The sequence below is a fragment of the Delphinus delphis genome, chromosome 3 (assembly GCF_949987515.2).
Source record: "Delphinus delphis chromosome 3, mDelDel1.2, whole genome shotgun sequence".
NCBI lineage: Eukaryota > Metazoa > Chordata > Mammalia > Artiodactyla > Delphinidae > Delphinus > Delphinus delphis.
In genome coordinates, this window is record NC_082685.1 from 54,791,135 (window position 1) to 54,818,050 (window position 26,916).

The 26,916-nt window shown below is 39.5% G+C and overlaps 1 protein-coding gene across 1 annotated transcript in view; it reads right to left on the reverse strand.

Annotated features, from left to right (window-relative positions):
- NDFIP1 (Nedd4 family interacting protein 1) overlaps nt 1–26,855 on the reverse strand; it is a 50,703-nt gene extending 23,848 nt beyond the window's left edge. The window contains exon 1 of the mRNA XM_060008631.1: nt 26,575–26,855. Within this exon, the coding sequence (XP_059864614.1) occupies nt 26,575–26,637 (63 nt within the window). The 5' untranslated portion in view covers nt 26,638–26,855. The remainder of the gene's footprint in view (nt 1–26,574) is intronic.
- Between the last annotated feature and the right edge of the window lie 61 nt (nt 26,856–26,916).

Here is a 26,916-nt window from a genome sequence, read left to right on the forward strand (position 1 = left end):
CCCTGCCATATCCCAGGGGTTCAGGGATCCTCAGGCTCTCCCAAGGCTAAGACAATAAGTGTCACTGTCAATTTGGGGCTGGCGTTGGAAAGATGCCCAGTCTCTTCTAGCAACTGGGTCAGTGGAAGCTTGAATGCAACCTACCTGTTACAGATCCCTGGTTGTAGGGGATACTGAGAGACAAATCTGAGAAGTGGTGGGACTTTCTGCTCTCTCCCTACTGCGGGGGGTGGGGGGGTGGTCCTTTGATTGTGTAATTGTGACAGATAATAAATACCTTCGCGGCTCTGGATTCTTCTCAGTCACATAATTTTTTTTAACAATTCTCATCAATTTTACTTATCTCCAAATAAGATTTAAACTGTGGCTTTTCCAAACAGAATTATACAATTACCTATACATGCCATATAAACTACTGAGTTTAATACGAAAGTATGTCTCCACTGCTGACAAAGGAATAATTCAATCATGTGAAAATTCAGATGGTCTTTCTCTTTGCCACTCCCCGGACAGTGCCCTTACTCCCACTTTCCTGATTACCTGCGTTCCTCCTTATACTCTGAGCAGACTCTGTTATGGCTCCCCAGAAGAACCCTAAAACTCTTCCACATTCCCATTTTATAAATATGTCACAATCTCCTATGGTACTTCTTAGCCTTGATCGCCCTCAGGTTGAAAAAAAAAATTACCTACAAATAAGTACTAAAATGCTTTGTCCTCTAGATTTAGCCTGTGAAATACAGCACATCTAAAATAAAGGATGTTTTTCCTTCCTCCGTATCCTATCCATATTGTTGCTATTAGAAATAAGTATATGGTGTTTTAGTTGGACAACAGAATCTCCCATATAGAAATCATACATAGCTCCAGTTCTAATAGAAGAAAACTTGAATTAACAAGTTTAAAGACACGTAAACCCTACAGGTTTAAATTCTTATTTGAGCTCCCACCCCAGTAAGAAGGCTTCCTCATTGCCCTCCCATAAGTAGTTCTAAAGATGTTCTCCAATTCAGAAATAAGCTGTTTTTAAGCAACAGAAGAGCAAGGGCTAGGATTAAGCCTAAGTAAGGGTCAACATTTACAACTGTACAGGACGGCAGTACCTAAAGGCACTTACGTAAAAGTCATTCTTGGATTCTATTTACTAAGAATGGGAGAACAACAAGAAAACCTACTAAACAACAAAGAGAAAAGCCAAAAACTCATAAATCCATGAGAAGAGGTATCAAAATATGCCTCATAATTCACACAAACAAATATGTGGAAAATAATGCTGAACTTATCCGATAAGTCCATAAAGTTACAAGTATTTTCACCACTCATTTTTTTCTTGGGTGAGTCCTATTTAAACGGCAAGAAAATTCTGGTAAGTTTTAAATCACTTCTTTAAGTTAGTAACAGTCTCAGAAAAGCCTAAACTTTAGCTTTAAGTGCTATTTACCACTTCTAATTTTAGAGTTAATTTCTAAAACTTTTACTTAAAATGCAATTTTTTAAACCTCTCATTACCAACCCACTATTTCTGTGTACTCTTTAAATCCCACCAAATGAGACAGTATCATTACCAGAAAGTAAACAAGCACATTTCTTTAGGTAAACAACTGAGTATGCTATTTTACTGTGTTGTTCAGAAACAGCTGAAGTTTGTGAGGACTATAAATTTTCTATTGTATATAGACTATAGTTTTTTTTGTAATTGAAGTATAATTGACATTCAATATCATATGATATTACTTTCAGGTATACATTATAGTAATTCAATATTCATATACATTTCAAAATGATCATCACCGTATCTAGTTACCATCCATCACCATACAAAGTTGTTACAGCACTACTTACTGTTTTCCCTATGCTATACATTACAACCCCATGACTTACTTATTATATTTTAAAACTGGAACTCTGTACCCCTTAATCCCCTTCACCTATTTCACCTGCCCCCCAACCCACCTTCCCTCTGGCAACCACCTGTTTGTAGATTTTTAATTGTATATAGTATACTGACTATAAAATATTCTACCACCACCAAATTCTTTACATTCAAGAATAGTTCTCCTGGGACTTCCCTGGTGGCGCAGTGGTTAAGAATCCACCTCCCAATGCAGGGGGCCCGGGTTCGATTCCTGGTCAGGGAACTAGATCCCACATGCATGCCACAACTAAGAGTTCGCATGTCACAACTAAGGAGCATGTGTGCCGCAACTAAAGGAGTTGGTGAGCTACAACTAAGGAGCCCACCTACCTCAACTAAGACCCGGCACAACCAGAAATAAATTTAAAAAAAAAAAGAAAAAAAAAGAATAGTTCTCTGCTAAAGGTAATTTTGACAAAGAGAAATTCAACAATAAAAAGACAATCTAATTTTAATAGACATTTCTCCAAAGAAGATATACAAATGGCCAGTATACATGAGACGCTCAACATCATTAGTCATCAAGAAATGCAAATCAGGGGCTTCCCTGGTGGTGTAGTGGTTAAGAATCCGCCTGCCAATGCAGGGGACACGGGTTCAAGCCCTGGTCCGGGAAGATCCCACATGCCACGGAGCAGCTAAGCCCGTGCACCACAACTACTGAGCCCATGCGCCACAACTACTGAAGCCCGCGTGCCTAGAGCCCATGCTCTTCAACAAGAGAAACCACCAGAGTGAGAAGCGCGTGCACCGCAGCAAAGAGTAGCCCCCGCTCACCGCAACTAGAGAGAGCCTATACACAGCAAGGAAGACCCAATGCAGCCAAAAATAAATTAATTAAAAAAAAAAAAGAAATGCAAATCAAAACCACAAGCTACCTCGTCACACGAATGAATATGGCCATAAAAAAAAAAAAAGGAAAAAAGGGGGGCTTCCCTGGTGGCGCAGTGGTTGAGAGTCCGCCTGTCGATGCAGGGGACACGGGTTCGTGCCCCGGTCCGGGAAGATCCCACATGCCGCGGAGCGGCTGGGCCTGTGAGCCATGGCCGCTGAGCCTGCGCGTCTGGAGCCTGTGCTCCGCAACGGGAGAGACCACAACAGTGAGAGGCTCGCGTAAAAAAAAAAAAAGGAAAAAAATCAAATGTTGAATATGTGGAGCAGTTAGAACCCTCACACACTGCTGGTAGGAATGTCAAGTAGTACAGCCACTGAGGAAAACAGTTTGGCTGTTTCTCAAAAAAAAGTTAAACACAGAGTTATAAAAAGATCCAGCAATTCCACTCCTAGACATATACTCAAGAGAAATGAAAACAAATTTTCACAGAAAAACTTATATATGAATGTTCATAGCAGCATTATTTACAATAGTCAAATGGGTCATCAAATGATGAATGGATAAACAAAATATGATATATCCATACAAAAGGATGGATAGGAATAAATCAACCTAACAACAACAAAAAAATGGCGGTAAAGTACTGATACGTGCTAAAACCTGGGTCAACCTTGAAAACGTTATTATGCTAAGCAAAGGAACCAGTCACAAAACGCCACATACTGTATGATTCCACTTATATAATGTCTCCAGAAACGGCAAATCCAAGAGAGACAGAAAGTAGACTGGTGGTTGCCAGGTGCTGGGGAAGGGAAGAAAGGGGAGTGACGGACTGCTAATAGTGTCATGTTTCTTTTGGGAGTGATTCAAATGTTCTGGAATTAGACAGTGGCAATGGTTGCAAAACCGTGTGAACACAGTAAAAATCACTGAATTGTACACTTTAAAAAGATGAATTTTATGGTATGTGGATTACATCTCAAAAAAAGAGTATTTTCTAAAACTGCAAATCTGTATAATGCACATTTCATTTAAAATGACACTGAAAACTGACTATTCCAAATCAGTATTTCCTTGCTAAATCAATGTCTATGTCCTTTAATGGGAGGGGATAGGTCCTGATCCCATAAATATCTCCAGAGCTTAACACGGAACACATATATATGAATGGATAAAAAGAAAAAAGAAAAATAACACAATGAATTATAACCTCATCATGATTTTTAAAAAATTCCTTAATATTCTCCTTTCCTGAAAAGAAAAATATTAGGATCAAGAAATTAAAAGATAGTTTGACTAACAATCTGTTTTAAGAGCTGAGAATAAACATCATGATTTTTTTCTACTTTGTTTACCTAAAGATAACTTTAAAAACAAACAACCACCGGATTTAGACTATCCCCAACAGCAGCTCTCATGGCAGAGGGAAAAGATAAATGCAAATCCTCTTAATAGCAAAATGAAAACACAATTAAAAATCAAAATTCACCAAAGCAAAGTAATTAGAATAATGCTTTAAAAAGACAATGGCAATAAGAGGTGAAAAGTATACTACAGTAAACCTCCTCAGAAAGGCCAGCAGTTTGTAAAGCTTTCTATTTAAAGATGTTTGTGGTTATCACCGTTAACATACATAAGTACAACTGATGAATATAATCTGGTTTGGAAGGAGGGAAAATATTCTAACTCAGTATTTATGTTAGTCCTTAGAAATGAGAGCAAATGCTACAAACTATGATCACCAATTTGATGGTTTTTCTTCTTTTTTTCACCTGAGGTCCAAATAACAAGTGAAGGCATACCATCCAGAGAGAAAAGAGGAAGGCAAGATAGTAGCCACTCATCACCAACTCCAACTTCATTAAGAAGCCAAGGCACTAGGAGAAATAACTCCTCATCCATGAAGGCACTAAACTAGCCAACTATGGCTATGACAGTGGCATTGTGAGATCTTTGGGTGGCACCAGAAAGCTGCCATCAACCTGCCAACCCCTGGGATCCACATCTTACATCCAAGTATTTTCACTACTGATGGCTTCACCAAGGCACTGTCAAGTAAATGGTGCCCAGTGTTTTCTGTCACCTAGCTTCAGCAAAATCTACAGCCAAGAACCTTCCAGGTTAATGATAAGTGCCCCCCCATCCCTTGCCATGCTTCATGATTTTATAAAGATTGGGGAAATAAGGAACAATCACATGGTTTTCAAATAGGTAAGTCTCTCTGCCCCTGAACATAACATGTTTTAAGAAGTAGCATCCAACTATGTACTAACCAATCCATGACTTGATTCTTACCTCTTCTCCACTTTTTGGTTCCATAAGAAAACTCAGTTCTTAGTTCAGCGCTCCAGAACCCACTTGGAGAAGGAATTAAACATCCTAGCAAAGGCAAGTTGAACTGGAGACTGAACACCTGGCTTGTTCCCCTTGCCTCTGACAGGACAGTTCATCTTTTGTTTACAGAATAAACAATATGAAAATAGGAGCTAGATCAGATTCATTTTAAAATAGTTTACATAAAATCTAGTCCATGAGTGGTAAATACTGTTTGTGTTTTTAAAACCCTACATGTTGTCCTCGTCTAAGATACGTTAAAGCTCTAAAATATCATCATGAAAGCAAAACTGAACTCCTAATTATTCACCACTTAAAAGGATATATTAAGCAACACTTTATGAAAAAAGAATTGTCCCAACAGAACGTGGACTACAACTGGCATCTATTCAATGGTTCTTTTAAATTTCAAGAACAATTTTTTACAATTATCTGTTCCTATTTATAAACTCACAACAGAACTGAAAGGATTTTGGACTTGGCATGCAGAACATTTCTAGTCTCCATTAAGATTTTATACACACATATACACACTAATACACACATATACATGTATGTGTAAATGTACACATATAAAGACATATATATAAAGATACATATATTTAAGATACATATATACCATACATACATATATATGTCTCTCCTAAAATCCTGACTGGTAAAACAATTATATAATGCAATATTAAAATTACAAAAGAAGTCAACCCTTTTAAATCAGTACAATGCAAGGCTATCATCAAACTACATGCCTATCTAGCAATATATTTAAATTAGTTTGATTTGTACAACTTTTCTGAAAAACAGCTGTACTGCAGAAAGAGTACTTAGAATGTAAATGTGGCGACTTCCCTGGTAGTCCAGTGGTTAAGACTCTCCATGCTCCCAATGCAGGGGGCCCGGGTTCGATCCCTGGTCAGGGAACTAGATCCCGCATGCCACAACTAAGACCCGGTGCAGCCAAAAATAAAAGTAAATGCTATTAATGTAGATACATAACGTACAGGAATAGAAGTAGATGTAAATATGTTGTGATTCATGCTTTCCATTCTCTCCATTGCCTTTTCTTCTGCAATAGCCCACAACAGCATTCCTCATGGATAGTCAGAAATTTGAATGATTTCATTCAATGAAATTTTACCAGGCACTATTACATGCCACAATCACACCAATTTGACTATTACCCCTTAATATTCCTGAAAGAACACTTCCATTTTTTCATTAATTTACTAGAAAGACTGGTTGCTATTTTAAGCCATAATAGTATTATTTAGGCTGATAATTTGGGATATTAAAAAGTTAACTTGATGAAATTTGTTAAATGATGCTTTATGTACAATTATTAAGATCAACATTTGTCAACATGGACAAAATAACTTTTCCATTAAATCTACTGACAGAAGCACTATTCCTATATACCATTATAATAAAATGCCAAAGGAAATTCTTTCTTAGGTACAGTTACTGGTTTCTTCTGGGCTCTACTTGTTTTTCATATGTCAGTATTTTCTACTCTGTGGTCAGCTTAGTGTTTGGGTCATCACAAGGGATGGCATATTTTTATCAGCAAGTTCCTGCAGAAGTAGTACATATCCATCTTACAGATCTTCAAAAGTGAACTATCAATTTCTTCATTTATCGTTAGCTTTTTTGTGCACAAGGACATGAAGATGTTCACCCACATGTGCTTCTCAAATTAAGAACTTTTATTCATTCAAAAGACCCTACTGAGAGAATGAAAAGACAACCCAGAATAGAAGACATATTTTCTGGCCAAGGACTCATATCCAGAATACATTAAAAAAAAAAACTTCTAAAAAGCCGTAAAAAAAAAAGGAAAACACCGAACAGAAAAATGGGCAAAAGTCTTGAATAGACACTTCACAAAAGAAGATAGCCAAATGGCTGATAAACATATTTAAAAAGTGCTGCATTTCAATAGTCATCACAGAAATGCCAATTAAAACCACAGATAATAGTTAAAATAAAAAAGCAGAAAATACCAAATGTTGTTGAGGGTACATAACAACCAGAACTCTCATACTGGGAATGTAAATTTGCAGAGCCACTTCAGAAAACTGTTTAGCAATATCTACTAAAGATGAATTCATACATACTGTATGACCCAGCAATTATACTCTAGTTATGCATCCTGACAGAAACACACATGTTCACCAAAAGACATACCAGGATGTTCAAAGCAACAGTATTTATAAAATTGGAAACTACCCAAATGCCCATCAAGAGCAGAATGGCTAACTAAATTACAACTTCACACAATGGAATATTATACAGCCATGTGAATGAATAAACTGTAACAACACACAACAGCAAGGGTGAATCTCATAAACATAATGCTGAGCAACAGAAACCAGACAAAAGAGCATTTACTGTACGATTACACTTATGTAAAGAGCAAAACCGGGCAAACCTAGTCTGCCAGCTGAGTGGTCACCCAGGGCACGGGCACAATTGGAAGGGCACATGAAGGGAGCTTTTGGAGTGTTAGTAATGTTGTTGCTTGATCTGGGTACTAGTTAACGTGCATGTTCAGCTTGTGAAAATTCACTGAACTACAATACACATTTATGATTTGTGCATGTTTCTGTATGTAAATCATACTCACTAACAGTTCCAGAAGGGGAGAAAAGGAGACTGGCAGAGGATTCGTGAAACCGCGTCCCCCTAAAACTGAGTTCCCCTGCTCAGTCTATGATTAATCTCCTCCAAAACTTTATTTCATTTCTGGTTCTGCCCCTGTTCCTCTCAGGATTGAGGGCTATCAAAGAAAAGGGGGAAATGAAACCAAACAGGACCCTGTAGGGCCTTCCCAGGTACAAAAGGCTCTTCTTGTCCTTTGTTTCTTTTTTAAAAAAAATTTTATTTATTTTTGGCTGTGTTGGGTCTTCGTTGTTGTGCGCGGGCTTTCTCCAGTTGCGGTGAGCGAGGGCTATGGGCGGGGGCTACTCTTTGTTGCGGTGTGCGGGCTTCTCATTGCGGTGGCTTCTCTTGTTGCAGAGCACAGGCCCTAGGCGCACAGGCTTCAGTAGTTGTGGCTCGCAGGCCCTTGAGCACAGGCTCAGTAGCTGTGGCACACGGGATTAGCTGCTCTGCAGCATGTGGGATATTCCTGGACCAGGACTCAAACCCGTGTCCCCTGCATTGGCAGGCGGATTCCTAACCACTGCGCCACCAGGGAAGCCTGTCCTTTGTTTCTTGTTTGCAGAAAGAAAAGCTTTAGTCTCCTAGGCCGCAACTACTGAAGCCTGCATGCTCTAGCACCCGTGTGCCGCAACTACTGAGCCCATGTGCTGCAACTACCGAAGCCTGTGCACGTAGAGTCCGTGCTCCACAACAAGAGAAGCCTCCGCAATGAGAAGAGTAACCCCTGTTCTCCGCAACTAGAGAAAGCCCGCGTGCAGCAACAAAGACCCAACGCAGCCAAAAAAAAAAAACCCTTGCCTGAAAGCCATCAGAGAGTTTGGGTCTTTTGAGCATAAGCTGCCCGGTGCTCCTTGCTTGGCACCTTCAAATAAACCCTTATTTTGCTGCAAATACCCACTGCCAGAGTTTGGCTTTCTGTGCCACAGGCACACGAGCCCTTGCTGGGTTAACAGTGTAGACTGTGAGCCCTCTGCAGACTGGGACCTTCATATGGTTCACTGCTGTATTCACCCCAGCACTGAACAGTGAGTGGCATATCATGGATACCTTATTAGCACATGTTGACTCAAGCAAGCATGGAGGTGTAGCTTTAACAGAAACCTACCTGAAGAAATGGCAGATAATCTTAATGCCATCTTGACTTACTAGTTCACATTTATCTTATTCATATTACTTTACAAATCACCAAATAATATAAGGCTAGGTATGGAGCCACATGCAGATGACTGCTGTATCTGTGGAAGGGACAGTGATGATGATTCCATGAGTGATCAACAGCAGGTGGCATCCCCATCACTACTTCATGCTTCATAAAGTACTATGCATTACATACATCAACACTATGGTTCCAGAGTTACCTAGTTTAAAAAGAACTGGTAACAAGAGTATAAGAAACAAAAAAGAGAAGCAGACCTCTCCAACCTTCAGCTCTTAGGAAATAAAACATTTAGCATAGTGTATTGGGTACAAATAGGTATTCAGTAAATGTTTGTGGTACATACGAAGGAAAATTGGTATTTTGATTGATCACACTAATTCCTAGAAAGTTTTCCCTTCTAAAAACTACCAATTGGCATATCCAAAAAATGGAATATTCTACATTAAAATGATAGTAAAGGGACTTCCCGGTGGTCCAGTGGTTAAGAATCTGCCTTCCAATGCAGGGGACATGGGTTCGATCCCTGGTCAGGGAACTAAGATCTCACATGCCACAGGGCAACTAAGGCCACACGCCACAACTACTGAGCTCACATGCCACAACCAGACAGAAGCCCGCGCACCGCAACTAAGACCCGACGCAGACAAAAATAAAGAAATATTTTTGAAAAATAAGCATGATTATAATTTCAAAAATAATAATAATAATAAGATAGTGAAGTCAAATGTACAGCCCCAGGAAGTGACAGACATGCCTAGAATCCAGAGACTCACGCTGACTGCAGCCTGCTTGGCTCTGCTAGCCCCATGAGCTACCAGAGCTCTCTCAGCTATGCTTGCTCATTATTATTATTATTATGTGATGATGATGATGATGCCTGGAATACAGCATACTGAGACAGAGATTACGGATGGGGAAAGGTATTCTATTCAAGAGGCTGCCTTAACTTAGGCCTGGTCATGAGGTCCCCTTCTCCTGCAAGAACGAGAACCAAGAGGGAGATTCATTAAGCATTTCATATCTGTCCCTTCACCCTATCAGAGAATGTTCCAATATGCAAGTGTATAATTGCTTGCATTTTATAATTAACACCACTCAAAGAACATGTCAGGCCATGACTGATGTTTTTTACCTCTCTAAGTCTAGAGCTTACCAAAGAAAAGACCATCAAAAGAAGTAATTACAATCATAATTTTCCAGCTGAAGATTAAACACACACATTTGCCTCTTATACCTTCCAAAATCCTCTCAAATGTAAATGTTATTAAAGTTTTATTAAATTTGAGGCCAAAAAAAATTCAAAATCGATTAACAGGAGACGAAGCAGCAATAAAATCCCGCAAGTTAGAAGCAGGAAGACAGGAAACAATGTACACAGCAGACCCAAGAAACCTGAATCCTAACCCAGAAAGCAGAAAATCAACCTGTCTTGCACTATACCCTCTAAAGGCTCAAGAATCAGTGGTAGCAGGTACCGGCAGAAATAACAGTGAAAATGAGATTTAAAAGCAGAAAGGGAAGTTGGAGATCCAGTTATTCATTCATTCATTCATTCATTTATTTATGGCTGAGTTGGGTCTCTGTTGCTGCGCGTGAGCTTTCTCTAGTTGCAGCGAGCGGGGGCTACTCTTGGTTGCAGGGTGTGGGCTTCTCATTGAGGTGGCTTCTCTTGTTGCGGAGCACAGGCTCTAGGTGCGTAGGCTTCAGTAGCTGTGGCATGTGGGCTCAGTAGTTGTGGCTCACGGGCTCTAGAGCACAGGCTCAGTAGTTGTGGCGCACGGGCTTAGTTGCCCCGCGGCATGTGGGATATTCCCGGACCAGGGCTCGAACCAGTGTCCCCTGCATTGGCAGGCGGATTCTTAACCACTGCGCAACCAGGGAAGCCCAGAGACCCAGTTAAACAAACACAGCTCCGGGAATCCCCATTAGAAGACTCTCTCTGGAGAGACTGAGGTGGAGAGGTCTGGACTGGAGACACCAGAGCTTAGGAGAAAGAACAACATATCAGAAAAGAGTGATTAAGTGAGAGGTTTATGTACTAAACCTTGAGATATCCCAGTATTCCTCCGCCAATCAGCTCCCAGAACAGTAACAGTCAGGCCTATTCTCTGGGGAAACTGACCAGCCCAAGAAGAAAGATTTAAAAACACTGTCACACAAAGAAACAGCCTAGTTAGATTAGAAGGCAAGAAGCCCCCGCAAGAAGTTCCATCAAGCGTCCTGAGCTTCCAAACTGCTTTACTGATTGTGCACTCTTAACCAAGCAGACAAAGACCACCACATACTTCTAACTAAAAGGTCATAAAAGACCAAAGCAAAGAGAATAAATGCAACACGGAGGAAAGAACTATGCAGGAAGGTGTAAACTTTAAAAAGAAAGAAAAAAACTTTCTGTAATCTCAGAGAAATAAGAGAAAAAAAATTAAAACCATAACACGAGGACAGTGTGCTACTAAAATGGGGGTAGGGCCAATTAAAGAGTTTTTGAAAATTAAAAATAACAGATTATTAAAATTTTATCAAAGAGTTAGAATATAAAATTGAGAATCTCTCATAGAAAGTAGAGAAAAACAGGTGAAAATATGAGAAGAGGTTAAAAAAAATTTTAAAGGACTTCCCTGGTGGTCCAATGGTTAAGATTCCGTACTCCCAATGTATGGAGCCTGGGTTTGATCCCTGGTGGGGGAACTAGATCCCATGTGCTACAATTCAGACACAGCGCAGCCAAATAAATAAAATTTTAAAAATTAAATAAATAAACAATTTTAAAGAATCAGTACAAAAGATCCAAGATCCAAGGAGAGAAGGAAAAAAAAATTAAAGCAGAGAAAAAAAAAATCAAACACTTTTTAAAATTTCCCAGAACTAACGGACATTAAGCTTCTAGACCAAAAGGACCCACTGAGTGCCTAGCACAACAGATGTAAACAGATCTACACCAAGGTACAACATAGTGAAATTTAACAACACTGGGGACATAAAGAAGCTCCTAAAGGCTTCCAGAGAAACAGAGAAAGTAGGCCACATTTAAAGAATCAGACATCACAATTGGCTTCGGTCTTCCTAATAGTGGAACCTAGAAGGCAATGCAACAAATGGCTTTCAAAATTCTAAAGGAAAATGTTTCCAACCCAGAAGTCGAAGTAAGGGTGAAGATTAAAAAAACACAAAACTTTAACCCCCATGCATTCTTCCTCAGAAAGATACTGGAGTGTATGTTCCATGGATATGAGACAATAAACCAAGAAAAAAAAAAGATGTGAATCAAGGGAAAGGGCTTCAATTTAAAAAGTTGGAAAAGGAAATCCCTAGGATAACAACTAAACAACAGACCTTGAGAACAGCCTTCTAGAACAAGTCAAAAAGCCAGGAAAGAGCCACACACACCACCCTAACAATGAAATCAATAAAATAACTGATGTGTTTGAAAATATCAAAAAACTATTAAGAGGGGCTTCCCTAGTGGCACAGTGGTTAAGAATCCACCTGCCAATGCAGGGGACAGAGGTTCGAGCCCTGGTCCGGGAAGATCCCACATGCCACGGAGCAACTAAGCCCGTGCACCACAACTACTGAGCCTGAGCTCTAGAGCCTGCGAGCCACAGCTACTGAGCCCACGAGCCACAACTACTGAGCCCGCGCCCCTAGAGCCCGTGCTCCGCAACGAGAAGCCACCGCAATGAGAAGCCCATGCACCACAACAAAGAGTAGACCCCGCTCACTGCAACTAGAGAAAGCACGCGCACAGCAACGAAGACCCAGCACATCCAATAAATAAATAAATAAATAAATCTAAAAAAAAAAAAAAACAAACCCCAAAAACCATTAAGATTATTAAGTGAGAGTCTGAGGGTGAATTCATGTTATAAGCAATTTATGATATATACGTAGAAAATCAAACAAACAAACAAAAATGTTGTTAACTAGGGAAAATAAGGTACTGTCAGGCAAGGAAAAGTAACCACAGCATACAACATATTACTGAATACTGATCTAACTACATTGTGGATATAACTATACTAGAAAAATGGAGAGACAGGAACTGGGAGTACATGCAGTTGTGGGAGGGTGGTAAAAGAGAGCTAAATCCTTAAATCTCCTAGTGGTAAGTCAATTAAAAAAATTTTTTAAACCCTGAAAACTGAAAAATCAAGAAGTAACAGCCTATAAATGTTTTTTACCTTCACAGATAACAGCGAAACAGCAAAAGAAAGAGCTAAGAAGCAGGTAAGTAAGCAGGAGACTGCTGTTTTGGGTAATAAGCCTGTAAGATCGATCTGACTCTAACCTATATGTAAGTATAACTATCTGTAAGATATGAAAAATAAATTTAAAAAGATTAAAATGTGATTACAAAATGTGTCATGAAAGAGTAATCTCGTATTCATGGGAAACTAACCTAACTGGGGGAGAGGGGAGGTACTCAAACTCCCCTTAGGACAGACTACCTAAACTGAGAGGGGAGCTGGGAAGAAGGGAGCATTCCAGGTAGAGGAAGTAGAGCAACAGGAGAGCTCCTGGCCAGAGAAGGTGATGTATTCCACGAAGTGAAACAAGTTCCCCAGGGAAACAACAAATCATGAGAGTCCAACTCCACCCCTTCTCCCAAGTCCTGGTCTCCCCCATCTACCTCTTACCTATCCTCCAAGGCCAGGCTCAAGTTACATCTTCTCAGAAGCTTCCTAAGAAGTCTCTGGAAGTAGGTGATCTCTTCCATCTCAAGATAATGCCTTTTATCTACTATCTTATTTTCTGAATTAATATAATTAATATTGTATCAATACCATAATACATTCTCATGGATTGAAGTCATTCAACAGGTATTTAGTGAATACTTACTATATGCATCAAATTGTGCTGGGTACTAAAAGTAAGGGGAAGAAGAAAAGGAAGGCAAGATGCGAAGGAACGAGGACAAACAAAGCAGCACTCTACAGGCACTTAGTCAACTTTTAATTCCATAATATTTAAACACGCAAGCTGGCACTTCATAAATGCCTTATTACGCAGATTGCAGATGGCTCACAAGATGAAAAGTCTTGGATGAATGGAAGCTTGACACTTTAAAAACCAAGATACAAATCTGGGGGGGAAAAGTATACTCTATACATAAGACAAGCATAAAAGTAACATTTTCATAATAATAAACAGCACACAGCGATTTTTAAAAATTCTTTTTTCTAAGATTCCTAGGCTCACAAGGAGAAAACCTGACAAAAATACAGAGAAGAAAATAAAACCCACCACAATCCCATCTTTCAGATATCCTTCCAGCCTTCTGGGGGAATACAAATCATCTTATAACCTTTTTCACTCACTACACGGTGGAATTTTCCTTCATTATTAAATATTCTTTTGTAATATCACTGTAGCATTTGAAAGTCAGTCTATATTTTTCTCATGGGAAAAAAAGTTCACTTCTTAGAAATAACTACAGCAGTAATGAGGTACAGCTAAATAATATTTAAAGCAACCTGTTAAGAGAAATACAAAATCAGTGTTAAAAAGGTATATGCCAGAAATTGCTGAGATCCTTTCAAACACAATTACAGATTCTTACTTAAATATTTTCACTAAAATGTGAAGTCCTAAATATAAAATGGCATTTGGATTACCTTAAACCTAACTGATACATAGAAAATAAGATATTTTAACCTTCCCAATAATGGTGAAGCTAATAAGCCAATAATTACCTTTCATGCCCAGCATAATTTGCCTTTTCTCCCCCTCGACTCAGCTAGTCATTTTGGCCAGAGCTGAATGGTGACAAGATGGCTGTAAAGCTTACAACATCACATAACTGTGATCACCTCAATTAACTCTCACCTAAAATGAAATTGGACCAATGTGCTTGAGAGCATTAATGCTACCCACCCTCACATGCATGACTGAGTAGATCTGATTTTAAGTATGTACACTCTAAAATACTATTACATCTGAAAATGCAATTCTGCTTCACAAGGACAAGTGTTGAAAGGAATCTCCTATCAACAATCAATCATGTGTAAGATCCCCAAGGCTGCAGATAACCCTCAATTCATACTTCTTATGCTATTTCTATAATAACATGAGCAGATTTTCCAAACTTGTGAAAATGCAACTGCTAAAAGCAGTGAATAAGAATACTAGAAATCAAGAGCCAGTTTCCTTTAAAAAAGCTAAAAAAACTTTTAAAATTGGTATTTTCTTCCTTTTAAAAGATTATTGATTTTATTGTGAACCTAAAATTGCTCTTAAAAATAGTTTATTTGAAAAAATTTTAAATTATTGATTAACTTTTCTGATTTCTAAAAGCATCATTAACTTTTTATTTTTTAATTAATTTATTTATCTATTTTTGGCTGCGTTGGGTCTTCGTCGCTGCGCGTGGGCTTTCTCTAGTTGCAGCGAGCGGAGCTACTCTTCGTTGGCGGTGTGCGGGCTTCTCATAGTGGTGGCCTCTCTTTGTTGTAGAGCACGGGCTCTAGGTGCGCGGTCTTCGGTAGTTCTGGCACGCGGGCTCAGCAGTTGTGGCTCGCGGGCTCTGGAGTGCAGGCTCAGTAGTTGTGGCACACGGGCTTAGCTGCTCCGTGACATGTGGGGTCTTTCTGGACCAGGGCTCGAACTTGTGTCCCCTGAATTGGCAGGCGGATTCTTAACCACTGCGCCACCAGGAAAGTCCCATATCATTAACTTTTTGTCATGATACACCATGTTTGTTTGAAGCTGACCAGAAGGGAAAGACCTACAAACAGAATGTTTTAACTAGTGGGAAATTACAGAACAGTACTCTGTACTCACCAGTGACTCATTCTTTTAAAACATAATATTAAGGAGATTTTTCTATTTTTTAAACCATGCATAATTTAAAAAAAATCTACTGGGCATATGTATTTACTGACATCATTTTCAAAAATAATTATTCATCATAAAAGAAATTTGCTAAATCCTCAATAGAATGCTGTCTCTTTGGATCAAAGCCACCAACTTCTATAAATAAAAACAATCAATCATAAAGCTGGAAGGAGACAAAATGATCTAATCTAACTACTACTTCATTTTATGAAAGGAGGAAATAAAGCTAGAAAGAGATTGAAGTTCTAAGTTCTAGCCCACAGTCATATGACAACTACATACTTCATTGCAGAAGTCAGGCAATATATTACTGATTAGATGTTTTCATAAAGTCCTTTTTTGTTCTCCTGAATCAGTCTCTACTTAATGTCCAAACTGAGCCTTCCAGATACTGAAGTGTACATCACACCCTTCAAAAACTGCTTTTTAACACAAAGTTATATGAAAAGTTTGGACGTTATATCATAAAGCTCCTAAAATGAAAGCTTCAAGATACTAAGAACACTATATTCCTGACTACACAGTCCACAAAATTTCACCTAAATTTAACAAGGACAAAACAAATTTTTAAAATTAATAACAAAGTAAGTAGCAAAATAAGCACTGAGTTCCATAGAGAAAGGATTGGTGGTTAAAAGGACTTGAGTTTTACCTGTAGTGCTTTCAATTTTTATAGGATTGTAGTCATTGTTAATCAAATCTTAATGTTTACGATGAATCTGGGCAATACATACTATATGGGTATTATTTTATACTATTCCTGCAGTTTTTATTTACTTCCAAATAAAAAAAATTTTAAGGAATTTTTTAAAAAGAAGCAAAACATGATCATTAGTGGAAAACTTGCAAAATAAGAATGAGAAATCACTCATCATTTTTCTTTAAAAGTAGTTTGAAAAACAAAAAACAAAAAGGATGCTATACATTTGTCAAAACCTATATTTGTCTAAACCTACAGAACTTTATAGCACAAGGGGTGAACTTTAATGTATGTGAAATACGATAAAAAAAATTTAATGTATGTGAAATAATGTATGAACTTTAATGTATGTGAAATTTAAAAAAAAATGTTAGGTGGTTGGTGGTTCCCAGGATGGTTTGCAGAATGTGACAAAACAATCTAACTGTGTTATAAATTTATGAAACCACCTCATTAAAGAGGGTGAGAAGAAAAGGTGCTGACATAAGTACCTAAGTAACTTTGGAAATGAGTAGTCTTTATAAGACTAAAGGCAAAAGAAACTGTACATACGCCCTGTCCTCTAGTTGATAAAACTGTTTCCCACAGGGGTGTAAGTTAACAATTCTGACACTGCTACACATGTACATGTACACATGTACATTAGAACTGAAGTTAAATTAAGTAAATGGATGGCAGGTGGGAGGAGCCAGGTCTCTCATTGTTGGAGTAGAAGTTTAAAAATGAGAGGGGAGGAGGCTAGAGTGATCCATGTAGTAATGGATTAGAGTCAGTTTAATATAGATAGATGGTTACATATGAAATGTTTATGGATATACACACACACATATATTTCTTTACTCTGTCAGCCTAGAAGGCCTAGAAGCAATGACACACCAGCAGCAATGAGCACAGATCTTGGTTTCTAACATCATTCTCCAATAAAAGGAACCAGGGTTCCTTGGAGAAATGGCTGATTCCAGGATGGCACAGAAAATATACATGGTGAACCTGGTGCCAAAAAGTAAGGAAGTGCTTTAAAAAAACCACAAAGATGGAGCTCTGTCAAAGGGATACAAGTGCCAACTGAAAGAGATCCCAATGGCCAAAGCTGGAACAATTTGAGCAACAAAATAAAATAGTGTTGGCTTATAACCCAGAGTAAAATTAATGAGTTCATACTAGTATCACTGAATAAATAAATTAATGGAGAAGAGACGAATGTCCCACGCAGAAAAATTCCAAATAATTTATGTAGATACACTGCCCCCAATGAGGTGGTGGAACTTAACTCCCCAAACCTTAAGTATAGGCTGTGCATAGTGACCACATTGACTTCCTTCCAAAGAGCACAGTACAAAAGGGGGGAAAGAGTCATTTTATGTAGAGTGATCTGACAAACACTACTTCAGCCAGAAGATCAAGGTCAACATCAACAGTGGTAAGTCATGGGGACAGTATGCATTCTTGATATGACATGATGTAAAATGGCACTTTACCTCTGTGGTCTTCCTCCCTCCAACCCACAACTCTAGTCTAATCATGAGAAAAGCAACCAACAAATCCCTGGACTTCCCTGATGGCGCAGTGGTTAAGAATCTGCCTGCCAATGCAGGGGACACAGGTTTGATCCCTGATCCGGGAAGATCCCACATGCTGTGGAGCAACTAAGCCTGTGTGCTACAACTACTGAGCCTGCGCTCTAGAGTCTGCAAGCCACAGCTACTGAGCCCGTGTGCTGCAACTACTGAAGCCCACGCACCTAGAGCTCGTGCTCCGCAACAAGAGAGGCCACCGCAATGAGAAGCCCGCGCAGTGCAACGAAGAGTAGCCCACACTCGCTGCAACTAGAGAAAGCCCGCGCACAGCAACAAAGACTCAAAAATAAAATAAAATAAATTAATTTATTAATTAAAAGTAAATTAAAAAAAATCCCAATTCAGGGACATCCTGCAAATAACTAATACTCCTCAAAACTGTAAAGGTCATCAAAAACATGGAAAACTTGAAAAACTGTCACAGTCAAGAGGAGCCTACGGAGATACAATGACCAAATGTAATGTGGAACAGAAAAAACACACAGATAAAAACTGAAAATCTGAATAAAGTATGGACTTCAGTTAATAACAACATATCAATACTGGTTCATTAATTATCACAAATGTACCACACTAATATAAGATGTTAAAGGGTTAACTGGGTCTGGGGTATACAGAAACTGCACTATCTCCAATGTTTCTGAAAATCTAAAAACGTTACAAAAAGTAAAGTTTATTTTTAAATATTTAACACTTTTAACATTTTTTTTTTAAAGGAAAGGAAGAAAGCCTGAAGAACGCACACCAAACTTGAGAAGCAGTTACACCTCTGGGGAGAGACTAGAAGGGAAGTCAAGTTTTCCTTTACAAGTTACTGTTTGACTCCAGTACATAAAGAATGTATCTGTGTACTATTTTATCACAAGAAATGTTTAACATTTAATGCCACATTTAAACACTGAATGACAAATAAAATGAAATTGTTATTAAACAGAAACCCTCCCTAAACCTTTGTATGTCTATTCATAAATATCCAATCTCTAGAAAGATCTCCAAATCACATTCAAGCCTCTGATTTACTACTAACTGATATTATTGCAATACACAAATTTAAAAGAGAAACTGTCAAAATTATACTAAATTGCTAAGGGAGAAGAAATATATAATACACGTGAAAGAAACTGCTTTAATCAGAAAATATTTCACTAGAAATGTTCTTAAATTGGATCAATATTTAGAGCTGGTATTTAGAACTTTTAATATAAATTGTGGTATTCAGAAAAAATGAGCCTAACTGTTACAGAAGGATGTGCAAAGTGATGTCTGATAACACTCACTTTATTACTACACTTGGTGAAAGCAACAACATACACTGTACTTCTATCTAGACAGCCACGAGAAGCAATTACAACTGGAATGTGTAAAATTCAACAGATTCAATACATGGTATTCACCAACTGCCTGGCATACTGGCAAAAATGACTTGAGAATAAAGATAAGATCACCAAGTTGATTCTCAGCAGTAATCTCTAATTAAAGTGTTAAAAGTTACTTTAACTAAATGGGCATTATCCACTACTACAAGAATATGATTCCACTAAACGGCTGTACTTGTTCACAGATAATGTAAGAATAAATGATTAAGAAACCAAAGTAATTATTTTAAAGCCCTAAGAACAAGTAAATCAGAGACTGTCACTTGAATTTCTTCGTCTTCCTTTTTTTTTAATTAACAAAATACAAAATTACTCTCATGGTAGGATTTATTTTATAATCGAATTTAATGTAATGTAATATAATTGGTGTCCAGGATAAAGTAATTTGAAGTTATATGCAGGCAAGGCAGTGGGTGGCATCAGTTTAGATGATGCGAGGATTTCCTAGAGCACCTCATAGAGAGTGAGTCAAATACAATGGATAGCTGCAGATCTGCAGCTCCTGACACTCACAAATCCTGGTTCCACATTCATAACAAATTACAAAAGTGCTCTCATGACATATTTCCTCATGTGATAATGTCTGCTTAAAATATCACACCATTATCTTTTACACACAGAAATATTTATAGACAAAATGACATGATTTCTAGCATTTGCTCCAAAATAATGGTAGAGAGTGTAAATGAAAAAGATTAGCCATTTGTTTTGTTTGTTTGTTTTTTTATTTGGCTGTGTCGGTTCTTACTTGTGGCACGCGGGATCCTTGCTGTAGCATGCGAGATCTTTCGTTGAGGCGCGTGGGCTTCTCTCTAGTTGTGGTGTGCGGGCTTAGTTGCCCCGTGGCATGTGGGACCTTAGTTCCCTAACCAGGGATCGAACCTGCATCGCCTGTATTGGAAGGTGGATTCTTTTTTTTTTTTTAACGTCTTTATTGCAGTATAATTGCTTTACAATTTTGTGTTAGTTTCTGATGTATAACAAAGTGAATCAGCTATATGCATACATATATCCCCATATCCCCTTCCTCTTGCGTCTCCCTCCCACCCTCCCTATCCCAGCCCTCTAGGTGGACACAAAGCACTGAGCTGATCTCCCTGTGCCATGTGGCTGCTCCCCACTAGCTATCTATTTTACATTTGGTAGTGTATATATATATGCCCATGCCACTCTCTCACTTAGTCCCAGCGTACCCTTCCCCCTCCCCGTGTCTTCAAGTCCATTCTCTACGTCTGTATCTTTATTCCTGTCCTGCCCCTAGGTTCTTTAGAACCTTTTTTTTTTTTAGATTCCATATATGTGTTAGCATGCGGTATTTGTCTTTCTCTTTCTGACTTACTTCACTCTGTATGACACTCTCTAGGTCCATCCACCTCACTGCAAATAACTCAATTTCGTTTCTTTTTTTGGCTGAGTAATACTCCATTGTATATGTGGAAGGCAGACTCTTAACCACTGGACCACCAGGGAAGTCCCAAGGTTAGCCATTTGTTGATAATTGTTGAAGCTGAGTGATGGGTACATAGGATTTATTATGCTAAATTTTTGTATATGTTTGAAATTTTCATAGTAAAAAGTTGAAAATGTACATAAAGAAGATGTGAGATACACACACACAAACACATACACCATTATCTTCTTAATATATACATACAATGGAATATTACTCAGCCACAAAAAAAGAATGAAATACTGCCATCTGCAGCAAGTGGGTGGACCTAGAGAATATTATGCTTAGTGAAATAAGTCAGAGAAAGACAAATACTGTATGATATCACTTATATGTGGAATGTAAAAAATAATACAAATGAATGTATATGCAAAACAAACAGACTCACAGATATAGAAAGCAAATTTGTGGTTACCAAAGGGCAGAGGGAAGGAGGGAGGGACAAACTAGAGGTATGAGATTAACAGATACAAGCTACTACATATAATATAGGTAAGCAACAAGAATATTCACATAAAGGGAATTATACCCAGTGTCTTGTAATAACCTATAATGGAGTATAATCTGCGAAAATACTGAATCACTATGTTGTACACCTGAAACTAACACAATATTGTAAATCGACTATACTTCAATTAAAAAAAAGAAATTATGCCTACAACTCAACAACAAAAACCAAACAATTCAAAAATTTGAATTTTTGAATTTGCCCAATTCAAAAATTGGCAAAGGACTTGAATACACATTTTTCCAACGATATTCAAATGGCCAACAAGCACATAAAAAGATGCTCAATATCACTAATCATTAGGGAAATGCAAACCAAAATCATTATGAGATGCCACTTCACACCCATTAAGATGGTTTTATCAAAAACAAAACAGAAAATAACAAGTGTTGATGAGGATGTGACAAAATTGGAATCCCTATGCACTGCTGGTTGGAATATAAAATAGTGCATTTCTATGGAAAACAGTATGGCAGTTCCTCAAAAAATTAAAAATAGCAATACCATATGAACAAACAATTCTACAAATTGTTGGTTCATACGGTAAAACCTACAAATTATACAAATTCAACAATATATCCAAAAGAACTGAAAGCTGGGACTCTTTTGATACTTGTTCACCCATATTCACAGCAGCATTATTCACAATGGCCAAAAAGTAGATAAACAAAATATAGTATACACATACAATGGAATATTATTTAGCCTTAAAATGGAAGAAAATTCTGACATATGCCACAACATGGATGAACCTGGAGGACATTATGCTGAGTGAAATAAGCCAGACAGAAGGAACAAATACTATATGATTCCACTTATATGAGGTACTTAGAGTAATCAAATTCATGGACAGAAAGCAGAATGTTGGCTGTCAGGGGCTTGGGAAGGGGAAATAGAGAGTTATTGTTTAAGGGGTATGGAGTTTCTGGAAATGGATGGTGATGAAGACTGCCCAACAATATGAATGTACTTAATACCACTGAACTGGGACTTCCCTAGTAGACAGTGGTTGGTTAAGAATCCACCTGCCAATACAGGGAACACGGGTTCGATCCCTGGTCCAGAAAGATCTCACATGCCGCGGAGCAACTACGCCCGTGAGCTACAACGACTGAGCCTGCACTCTAGAGCCCACGAGCCACAACTACTGCAGCCCGCCGCCTAGAGCCCGTGCTCTGCAATGAGAAGCCACCGCAATGAGAAGCCCGCGCACTGCCACGAACAGTAGTCCCTGCTCGCTGCAACTGAAGAAAGCCCGAGCACAGCAACGAAGAACCAGTGCAGCCCAAAAACAACAAACAACTACTGAACTAACTGTACACTTAAAAACAGTGTACAGTTAAAATGGTAAAACTTCATATATATTTTACCACAACTAAAAAAATTCTTCTAAGAAATAATTCTACCCATCTTCTCAGTATTTTTATAAAAGTTTTCTTTGATCATTGGCAATACAGGCCACAAATATGCCAAATAACCTCAAAATCTTGACATGACATCCTAAGGGGCATTCCATGATATAATTATAATGTCTTCTGAAACTAAAAAAAATAAAAATAAAAAAATAAAACCACATGGGCACCACTCACTCCTTCCTCTAGGATCATGACGTCATCTAACACTTGAACATGAAAAAGTTTGGCCTGCCGGAGATGAAATTCTTTCCCTCATCTATCAAAACCTTCCTTCACAATCCTGAAAGAACTTACCCAAAACTGCTTTACAATGTCACCAAACTACAACACAAACTTATTAGTGATGCCCACAAGCGAGCAACTTCTTTAGCAGACAGGGAGTCAGATCTAAAAGTAAACATTCTGCAGCCTTTTTTTTTTGGCTGCACTGGGTCTTCATTGCAGTGCACGGGCTTCTTCTAGTTGTGGCGAGTGGGGGCTACCCTTCGTTGCGGTGCACGGGCTTCTCATTGTGGTGGCTTCTCTTGTGGAACACGGGCTCTAGGTGTGCGGGCTTCAGTAGTTGTGGCACGCAGGCTCAGTAGTTGTGGCTCGTGGGCTCTAGGGCACAGGCTCAGTAGTTGTGGCGCACGGGCTTAGTTGTTCCACGGCATGTGGGATCTTCCCAGACCAGGGCTCGAACCCGTGTCTCCTGCACTGGCAGGTGGATTCTTAACCACTGCACCACCAGGGAAGCCCTCTGCAGTCTGTTTTTAAGTCTATATGGCAGTGTCATCATTGCCTACTTTCAATGGATTTAAATCCAAATATCTCAGAACATTTCAGGAAGTATTTGGCAAAATGCATGATATAGCCAAAGATCTATTACAGTGAGGCAAAGAAGGCTTGGAATGGATGAACAGGGTAAACATCCTCAGAGAGATGAAAACACAACAGGTTTCTCAACACTGGGCCTACCTAGAGCTTCCTGAAACAGTGCTTCAGAATGTTTGGACACACAATCTCAGTTTCAAAATGCAAAAAGGGAAAAATAAAGCGACAGGAAACCTATGAGCCCAGCCTATCTGTATAGTCTGTGGTAATGCTAAGTTGTGCACATATTGCTCTACCAATCAAAAGGCCATAAAGGCAAAACCACTGTTTGCATTTATGAATGAATCATACAGTTTTCCATTACACTTACTTCACTAGAGGACCAGCTCAATTTGACTAACCAGATCAAATAGAAGTCAGAACGGCCCTTTGTGACAACCAAAGAGTATCATGCGCCTATCAAGTTGCCTGGACAATTCAACATTCCATAATTCAAAAGCCTTTTAAATATGTATATTCTCTGACCAAGCATTTACATGGCTAGAAATTTATACTACGGAAATGGTTGAAGATGTATATAAAAGAAACTTCAGTGACAGAAAAAAAATTATAAACACCCTTAGAGACCAACAATAGCCAATTGATTAAATTATGGTTCAGCTATACAACTGCATGCTCTGCAGACATTAAAATATGAACCCATTTTATTATATAGCTATATTGTGTGCCTTTGTACATATATGTGCACAATACATACACGTGCAAATTTGTGAATGCACATGTATTTGAGAACATGTGGGTATGTAAACATACATGTGCACATATGCACAAAGTGTGTGCAAGTATAATCAGGGGCCCTTGGAACTGCACGTATGTACAAAGATGTGCCTGTATATGTATGTATGGGTACATAAAAGAATACATATGCATATGTATATATCTGCTAATGCATATGCTTATATTTGGGCCATAAGCCTGTGTTTTAAGTAGGTAAGCATGTATTTATCCTTGTAATCACTACTTAGAAGCTGTGACCTTGAGCAAGTTACTGAGCCTCTAGGGAGTCTTGACTTGTCATCTATACAATACCAAACCCTGCCTCGAAGGGGTTTTGTGAGGATTAAGTGAAATAATGGATATAAAGCACTTAGTACCATGACTGGCACATAATAAATGCTCAATCAATATTAACTTTCCTTATCTGTACATGTACACACTCATGTATACTTACACAGCTATGAGTCCACAAGAATACACAAAATATTAACTTTGGTTATCTATACGTGATAGGTTTTTGGTGTGGGGTTTTGGTTTTTTTTGGCTTTCATATTTTGCAATTTTTCTAGGAAGATTAGGTCTTTCTTTTTTTTTTTTTTTTGAAGATTTCTTCAAAATAATAAGTTTTAAAAAAGTAAAAACGATGGCCTGTCCTTAACATACCTCTGTTCTGCATATTAAAAGCTATTAAACACTACGCTGAGAAATACGTAATTTTGTTACTCCACCAAATTTTTTGTATTCTAGCGTTATGTCAGCATTACCTAATAGCTCAAGAAGATGGCAGTACAAAGAAAAGCCACAGCTTTTTGCTTCTTTGCCTTATCCAAGGCAGGATGAAAAGAATGAATTAAATCACACGATGGGGTACATGTGATTTGTGAACACCTTGGTGACAGTTAAGTGATACCTGTCAATCATATTTTACTAAAGCAGGGAGGAACCCAGGGCCTTGCCCAAGGTCATACAAAAAAGCATGTACCCCAGGCTGTGAGAGATCTAAGGACTAGACTCCATTGCCACAATTTGGGCGTGCTTATGAAACCAAAAAGCTGAATTCTTAAAATCGGTCATATCAGGAGTCTGACTGTAGGAGGGAGGAAATTACAACAGAGGGCTGACGACAGCAAAACAACCCAGTAACTGGCCCCACCAGGGTTAATCTACATGTTTTAATCATACTGGTTTTCCTCACTTCTAAAATATAAAACTGTATATCATCTATGATAGGACATTTAATTTCATAAAAGCACGACTGCCATTTGTATGCAAATTATAGTGAAAGCATCTGAAACAAAATGTAAGCAGTTACCTGCAGTTCCAATCAACATCAGTTACCAGCTGGCTCAGTTGCCATAATTACGGTGTCTTAGATTGAATACCTCTAAAAACCCTGCAAAATGTCTTCCCGAATTTCCGAGGGAAACCCGGCTACAGACAGGCGAGTAAAACAAGCAGCTGTTTTCCCTAGGGCCTCAATTTATAAATCGTACCCGAGATAATAATCCAATCATCTCCTATACATTTTCTCCCCAGCTATGCTATTCAATCTCTTTAAACGTCATTTCCAATCTCTGAAAACACACACTCAGGCACACGCCCTGCAGCCTGCAACGTAGCTCGACATTATAGGGACATCGCCAGTTAATCGCCTTTTCCAAATCTACTGCGAACTGCAGACTTGTTCCTCGTCTCATTTTGACTTTTGTCTTAAAACGCAAGCGAGGGGGATGGGTTTCGACGAGCAGACTAGGCTCTGAAACCCCGAGTAATCGCATCTCGCTGCGGAGAGCTGTCGGCAGCAGTAGCAGCGATTTTAATCTTTCATCTCCACCCAGTTTCCTTTCCCATCTCACGCTTTTTTTTTTCTTTCTTTCCAGTGACATCAAATTCAAGGTGGAAAAAAGGAAAACTGAATGCACCCTGGTCGACGCCTCCGGAGGGTGGCGGGTTCCGACCCGGGGACCCGCCCGCCGTGGGAAATGCGAGAAACACTGTGGGGCGGAGGTTTTTCCACCGCCCGAGTCCCGGCCCGGGTGGCGGAGGGACAGGCCCAGCTCGCGGCCGCCTCGAATTCGAGCCCGGGGCCCGCCCGGCCCGCCCAGGCCCAGCGCGGCCTGCCAAGCCGCGGCATCGAGTTGGCCACAGGCGGGGCCGGAGAGGAGGCCTGAAGCGGCCAGCGGGTAGGGCAGGGCCGGGGAGACACTGGGCGCTGCTTACCTGCTGGTACCGGCTGCCGCAGGCCGGCTCCACCGCCGCCAGCGCCGCCAACGCCAACGCCATGGCGCAGCCGGCCGCAGGGAAGGAGGGCGAGCGAGCGAGCTGAAGGTGCGCGGGCGCTGCGGCCTGGGGGCGCCGGGAGGCCGACGGGGACGCGCCTCGGGTGGGTCTGGGTGGCCACCGCCGCTGCCAGGCCCGCCGCTCTCCTCGGGCTGTAAACGCCGCGGCTACCGAGGTTCCGACGCGGCCCCTGGGGAGGAGGCGGGGACGACGACGACGACGCTGCGCCGCCGCCCCGCCCCCGACTCGCGCCGCCCGGCCCGCCCGGCCCGGCCTCGCCCC